Genomic DNA, 7,601 nt, shown 5'->3' with positions numbered 1-7,601 from the left:
ATTTCGCCTTTAAAGAGAACAGACGATTTATTTTTGCTAAGTAAATATTTTATGAGACTAAAGCCGAAATCCGCAGAATTTTAAAATTTTTAAATGATATAAAGATGTTTGTTTGTCTAGTATTGACGTCTCAACTAGTTTTTGACGCACATAAAATGTTAACTTTATAGTACCTATCTATTTGTTGACAAATTGAAATACGTAACATGAATTCCAGATTTTTAAGCAAAACTTACGAAATATAAAGTTTCGTTAACTAATTTTAGCTTACATAAGCCGATAAACGAACATACGGATCATCTGATGGTAAGTAATTGGCGCCCAAGGACACCCGAAACACTAGAGGCCTTACAAGTGAGTTGCATTGCGTCCTTTTTTATACTTGATAGGTCGGGGTTTGGGTACTTTTCCGGAGCTGCGGACAACGTAACAGGTCACCGGGGCTCCGGCTCAAAGCAGGAGAAGGGACGGTAACGAGGGGTTTTAGCCAATAAGAGTCTGACACTCCCTATACTCATCCAAGGCGAGAGAAGTCATGGGATGATTGTCGCCCCTCAAAAAAAGGGTTTGATAAAATCTCGCCTTTTGTAAAATGAATGGTCAAACTTTTACAGTTAGTACCTAATACACTTTAGTACATAAGTGTTTTCTTAATTTTCTTAACCACATGACTCACTGTGTCACATCATTATAATCATTATTTATTTACTACAAACTAATCAAGTTATCCAACCCGATCATTATAGACATCATTGAATATTTTTTATTGACTACAAAGTAAAGCAATCATATTTGAGTAGATTTTCCTGTATTGTAAGTAGTTATGTGACGATATTGTTGTTTGTACGTTTCCGTATCGATGGGTAAATAAATTAAAGGTATTTTTGTTACATAATGTATATAAGATCATGCCATATAGGAACCTTATACACCATATTAAAGTATGTTTGGCATTCCATACATACATTAGATGTCAACTTTTATGTTATACCTAAGCTTATAGGTACTTTTATGATATAAAAAGATATGTTATGAGCTCCGTGTTACAGTAAAGGATGAGTGTCAGCTATTACCATGCACCATAATATATTATATTACCTCGCTATTTACCAGAATTAAAAGTATCTTTAACCGACGAGCATGGGTGAAAAGACTGATGACTGTTGATAATGCGAAAGAAGTGTGTAAGAACCGTGGCAATTGGCGTTCCCTAGTTCCCTAGTCCCATGGGAGACAGGCATGAGGTTATGTATGTATGTATTTCAAAGGAGAATGGCAGAATTCGTACAGCATACTTTTTTTGGTGTTCCCTGATAAAATTTGTACCACTTATTGAGGCAACTAAACCATTCATTTTTCTGTAAAAATAATATTTTTAGAAGCTGGGGTTTAGCAAATATATCAATTAAAAGATTTTAGTAACGAAACGTAATATAATGAAACGAAACGTAAAAGACATGTTTAGTTAGTTGCCATCAATAAAATATCAGAAGGCTCGAAATGATAAATAAATATTTTGAAATAGAAATAATAGTAAATATAATTAACCAATTACAGGTTATACCTTAGAATATATAATTAATGCATATATATGCATAGAATCTTTATATTTATAGGAATTATTTTTGCCATCAATATTTTTTTTTGTAATGGCAATCATTTATTGACAGGTTTGTAAAATCCCTAATCTTTCAAAGTCGATTTTTTGACGTTGTTTTGTTTTGAATTGTAGTTTTTAACTTCATCTCAACAATTTAGCAATTATCTGGCCATTTTTACGTTGAGTTGAGCAACTGCTTCTCCATTCTCTATCTGTTGATACTACTTTCGCGAAAGGACGCTTTATTAACTGTGTTGTGTGTACGTGTTTTATTGAAAATGACGAGTTTGCAATGCATCAATTGCTATGTTCGCTTGTCCCGAAGAAGAAGACACGCTTTATCCAATGACGGTGAAGATATCGTCAACACTATTCGTCTGTGGACATATCTTAGAGATGTAAGTAGTTTCCACATAACATTGTGTGTACGAATGGGCCATAGTTACGAACTTCAATAACTTTTACGTGTGATATCACACTAAATAAACACATAAGTAATCGGTAACATGTATTATTTACTTGCCTTGGTTTGCATAACACTGTTATAATTTATTAGTACCTATTATTTTGTTTAATGGTGAGCCATACTCAAAATCATTTAATTATTTCTAGATTACACCAGATGACCATGTTTACCATGAATGCTGGCAGCTAGCTAGTCATTCATGTTCTTCTGATAATATGCCGAGAAGACACATAGGCCATCAGTGTTTGTGTTGTATGTGGACAATCCATACTAAGAATCAGGCAATGCAGAATTTTGATTGAAGAAGAACAAAGAACGGCTTACACAATGACTACTTGGATCTAACCACAACAGGTATAAATAAGAACATGTATTATAACTTTTATCAATTCAGTATTTTATTTATTTGAAATAAACTAAGAAATAAAACAATGTAAATATTTTCCACAAATAGCATGTATGTTTAAATGAAAGCTTTTCTTTATTTATATTATTTATTTTAGCTTCATCCTGAAGATAAAGCTTGTGTGCGGTGTTGGTTAAGAGTGAGAACTAAGGATACTTCACTAAATGAAGATATTCAATCCGTTGAACCTAATCAGCAGGAAAGTGATAATTCTGAACTGATGTGTGCTGCATGTGGTCAAAGTGTTACTCCCAACAACACTGCTTGTTTGTTGGAGCACCAGCAGGTATATAATAATATGAAATAATATATTTATAGTAATTAGCTTCTAAAAACGCAATGCAAAGAGCAATTACAATTTTATGTTGCTAAATGTAAGACACTAATGATGTTGGCTCTACTAACAACAAAAGGATACTGGTCTTTCCATTCTCTACTCCAGTGAACAATAAATATATTCAGTATTTTTGGAAAGGTCTTCGGTAAAAACCAATCATTGTGTGTCGAGATTTATTCTCTAGCCTGGTCATGTTTTGCGCAATTTATATCTATCATATGTAAATGCTTAATTTTGAATTACATGAATTATTTATATTATTTATTTACAGACACCTTCGATGAATGAAGTTTGTGAAGTTTGCTGGGGCCAAGTATGCAATTTGAGCTTCTATGTTCCAGATGGTCTATGTTGCTTCAAGTTAAAATAAAGCCTCTTCTCCTAGAACTTATTTTGTTTTCATAGTTGCAGAAACAAATATAAATAGCCGGGACACAATCAAAAGTGATTGCTGTAATTGTATTGTAGGTTTAAGAACAGTGGGATGCTGCTCACATATTATGAGCATTCTTTGGTATTTGAGTTATGCTTGCTATGAGGGTATGACCCGACCTGCCCCTTTCTTGGATGAAGTAATATTAAGAAACAATCAAGTAATTATAAGAAAATAAAGTAAATGTATTCCTACAAAAACTAAGTTGCTTTATTTACCTACACTCAAAACTTCGTCAGCACTTAATCATTATCAAACTATTGTAGACTGCTGCTGGACATAGGTCACTCCTTAAGCACCCTACTGAATGGGTAAATTCTCATGTCAATTTATCAACTTCCTACATTCTTTTTCACTTAAACAATGTTTATGTGCTTAGTGCTTACCTATACGTGATAAAGAACAAAGAGTAATGTTGGGACCACCTCTCAATAGTAATGAGACACCCTTATATAGATAAATATTCTCAAACTGAATAAACTTACTAAAGTACTACAATTAAGGTCAAAAGTCGGGTTTCGGAGTTATACTAGGTAAGTATCTTTTTTATGCAATAAGTTGGTAAACGAGCAGACGGATCATCTGATGGTAAGCAATCGCCGCCGCCCATGTACACCTGAGGCGTTAGAAGTGCGTTGCCGGCCTTTTGGGGGTTCGGAATTTAAGGGTTGTTAGGGAAGGGGTAATTGCGCCTCCGGTAACCTCACTCACTCAACGAAATACAACGCCAATGCGAAACAAACTCTAGACAATGATGATAGTAGCTTACTTTATTATAAGATAAATGTAAAGAAAAAGTCATTTCTTATCTTCCTACTCTTTCTCCTTCCGAAACACGAAGGAGACTTGCTATGATGGTCACCCATCCACACACCAAAGTCGGCAAGGGTTGCTTAACCTTGGCGATTGACCTGTGCTTTTGATATTATTAACAACAAGCTTCTCTACTAGCCCATACCTACTATATGTATATTCTACCTTATAAATAATATGAAAATCTTGTAAAATATCCATATTTACAGAATATTTCCATTGACCATAGACAAACATAACCTCAAACATAAAACTGGTGATATCTCTTATCTCCCAACTTTTAAAAATCTGAGAATTTTTATAGGGCTTTCCAATCATTTTTACTCCCAATTAAACCCAAAAATATTCGGGAACACGAAAATTTTTTGCTGTACGAAACTCCCATACAACCCTGCCATTCGCCTTTAAAAGAAAAGTTGATATAAAATATCTCGTTTTATTAATCCTTTGGTGCGACCTGGAAATTATGGAAATTGTCTATTTAAGGTTTATTTTGATGTTTGGATATTTGTCAATCACGCTGAAACTACTGAACGGGTTTTGATGAAATTTGGTATGCAGGCAGGGTATGAACTGACTTGGGTGACGGGATAGGACTTTTTATCCTACAGGAACGTGGGCCCAGCTGCTGGTAGAAGCTAGTTGATAATATTAAGCAATTAAAAAGTAACGTTTAAACCTTGACTCTATTCAAAAAAGAAAGTGGAACATACAACTATTGTATTTAAAACAGATACTGATTAATAAATTGTTCATTAGAATAACACACACAGACAGACAGACTAGAAATTACAAAACAATAAGCTAGATAGATTTATAGATAGTGGTTATGGAATATGACCTTGACTGACACAGGTCATGGTCTATAATTATGAATTTCACATTTCATCAATATATGTCTAGTGGTTTTTGTGATACAATGATAAAGATAAAGCTAAATGACTCAATTTCAAGAAAACTGCTTTAAATTTATTGAACCTAAACTTCCTATTTGGAAAATTGAAACTGTATAACGTCACACATACATACATAGATAAGCCCGATGTGAATAGGATACTCGTAAATATATTTATGGGTATAGACCCATAAATATAGTTTTTTTTTTGAGGCGTAAAATCATCTAAAGAACAAGTCCTTGGTCCTGCCTTGGGCGAAGCGCGAGGTGGTGTCATACTCTTACTGACTAAAAATCACCCCGTTCCTACTCTTGTCCTTTGAACCGAAGCCCCGGCAACGCGGTTCGCAGCTCCAGATCCAAATTAACTACTTACGTTAGTTACGTTTTAATTCAAACTTCTACATTGTTGGTAGATTTTCACTATTAAAAAGGTCAAGAATTATTATACCTGCTTCGAGCCGTAGCTCTAGCAACCAGTTAAATTCTGTGTGACTCAGTATAAATCTATGAAACTCTTTGCTGAATGAAAAAAAAAACGATCAAAATCTAACGCTAACGCTTTATACATATACCTACCACCGAAAATCAGTTTAAACACGTAGATCTTTTAGCATCATAGGTATTTAAAATCGGTAATAAATTAATGTAACTGTATTATAATCATCTTCAAATCCCTTTACCGGTTGTGTATTAACATTTAACTAACTGGTTAAACCAGTACTTTGTTAAATATGTGTGTAACTGTGATAACGTGATCACTTGTCACGTGGTTTAACATGATGTAGATAAGATGAGGTTTTATTACCTTAATAAATAATTATAATTGACTGCCTCGTTGGTCGAGTGGTCGCAAGTGCGACGGCCGAACAAGGGGTCTCGGGTTCGATTCCCGGGTCGGGCAAAGTACTGCTGGGCTTTTTTCGGTTTTTCGATAATTTCTCAGTAGTAGCACGGAGTCTGGAATTGTGTCCAGGATATGGCAATAGGCTCACACCCTATTACATGGGACTTATAACAAAAAAAAAAAAAATGGTGAAAAGTGGGTGTAGATTGTATAGCGGCATTACGTGTCGTAATGTGCACCTCTGCCTACCCCTTCGGGGATAAAAGGCGTGAAGTTGTGTGTGTAAATAATTATAATTACTTTTATTACTTCTAAAGTGGATTTTACATGGTAAACTAAAAGACGCGCGGCTAAAACTAACTGTCTAACCGCCGTACTCAGAGACATTTAATGATTACTTAACCCAGTCCTCAACAATTGTTTTCAATACAAAATCATTACTAAGGAATAGTTTAAGTAATCATTAAATGACTCTGAGTGCGGCAGTGAATAGCATTTCGGTGAGGTCGTAACTTTGCGAGTGAGTAAAGCCTTGATGACTTGATGATTAAAATCGATTGTGTAAACGATGAATTTCAATGCTTCCAATCGGCCTATCTGGAAGTCATTGGGGAAGCTTATGTTCAGCAGTGGACGTCTTATGACTTAATATGATGATGATGAAACGATCAATTGCAGTTGATAGCGTGAAAGGGTGTTCTGAGGGAAAGGAAATGACCGAACTGCAAGTGATTTAATTACACACCCGTGTAAATACTCATGCGATAAGATTTGTTGAGGCGACTAGGGAAGCGACTCGCCGCATGGTGAAAATTGACTAGTGTAAATGCGTCATAATGTGAGCAAAGGTTTACAAAAATATTGATTTAGTCAGGTACATTTTGGGTACGAATTCCTAGTTGGATAAAATAATATGAGCAGATCACCTATCCCCCCGAGGTCAAGTGTGGGAGAGCTATGCTTCAGCATGAATGAGCCGGCTAGACTGGAGTTATACTACGATCTCACAGAAAACCGACGTGAAACAACGCTTGCGTTGTGTTTCGTTGTGTGAGTGAGGTTACCGAAGGCCCAATTAACCCCCTTTCCAAACCCCAATAACCTTCAAATCTCTAACCCCCAAAAGGCCGGCAATGCACTTGTAACGCCTCTGGTGTTTCGGGTGTCCATGGGCGGCGGCGATTGCTTACTATCAGGTGATCTGTCTACTGGTTTACCGGCTTATACCATAAAAAGTTATGAATTAAACTATTAAAAAATTGTATGTTAGAATCGTAAGTAGGTACTAATAGAAATAATTACTTTGTTTGTTTGTTCATGGATTCATTAAACTACAAAGTATGTAGTTCGATGTTCGATGATTTCTCATTCATCATGGGTTTATCCAACAACATAACTAGTTGGTAACAACAATTTTTTGTTGAAAGAAATATTATAGTTTACAACTTTATTTATAGTTCCCAATTAGTAAATTTTATTTATGGATGAACATATTAATTTAATATAACTTGTATCAAAGAAAATAATGTATCAAAGATAATTTCACAAGATATTAATAAAGTCTAGACTACGTGCTATGAAAATTACAAAATCAATGAATTATCAATATTAGTCGAAGACTAATTTACTGTCAAATATACACTCTTCACAGTTCTGTAACTGTATAGCCTCCGCAGTGCCATCTCATCATCATCACATCAGCAAGCTATAAGTGGCCACTGCTAATCTAAGCCCTGTTCTCACACGGTAAAAGTTTAAGCATTAATTACCACATTTCATTAATGCGGATTGGCGATTTCAAACT

General features: G+C 34.9%; 1 protein-coding gene across 3 annotated transcripts; it reads left to right on the top strand.

The window, feature by feature from the left end:
- Positions 1-1,739: 1,739 nt before the first annotated feature.
- On the top strand, positions 1,740-4,023 carry LOC118268274 (uncharacterized). 3 transcript variants are annotated; one of them, XR_007706109.1, is made up of 3 exons: positions 1,740-1,998; positions 2,213-2,420; positions 2,570-4,023. XR_007706109.1 is itself a non-coding variant. In XM_050699283.1 (3 exons), the coding sequence occupies exons 1-3, from the start codon at positions 1,879-1,881 to the stop codon at positions 3,177-3,179; spliced, it is 408 nt and encodes a 135-aa protein (XP_050555240.1). In that variant the 5' UTR covers positions 1,740-1,878; the 3' UTR covers positions 3,180-4,023. The 3 variants fall into 3 exon arrangements, 1 of the variants encoding a protein (XP_050555240.1); XM_050699283.1 differs by lacking the exon at positions 2,213-2,420 and having other exon boundaries at positions 2,570-2,758; positions 3,081-4,023; XR_007706110.1 differs by having other exon boundaries at positions 1,740-2,420.
- The last annotated feature ends 3,578 nt before the right edge of the window (positions 4,024-7,601 follow it).

This window comes from Spodoptera frugiperda, chromosome 16 (genome assembly GCF_023101765.2).
Source record: "Spodoptera frugiperda isolate SF20-4 chromosome 16, AGI-APGP_CSIRO_Sfru_2.0, whole genome shotgun sequence".
NCBI lineage: Eukaryota > Metazoa > Arthropoda > Insecta > Lepidoptera > Noctuidae > Spodoptera > Spodoptera frugiperda.
The sequence above is the reverse complement of the archived record's forward strand: the minus strand, read 5'-3'. Positions and strand labels throughout refer to the sequence as shown.

Bases quoted from the DNA above. Each gene is read 5' to 3' on its own strand.
- LOC118268274 (XM_050699283.1), top strand. From the start codon at position 1,879: ATGACGAGTTTGCAATGCATCAATTGCTATGTTCGCTTGTCCCGAAGA. The intron at 1,999-2,569 runs GTAAGTAGTTTC...TATTTATTTTAG, and splicing joins TGTGGACATATCTTAGAGAT to CTTCATCCTGAAGATAAAGC. The intron at 2,759-3,080 runs GTATATAATAAT...ATTTATTTACAG, and splicing joins GTTTGTTGGAGCACCAGCAG to ACACCTTCGATGAATGAAGT.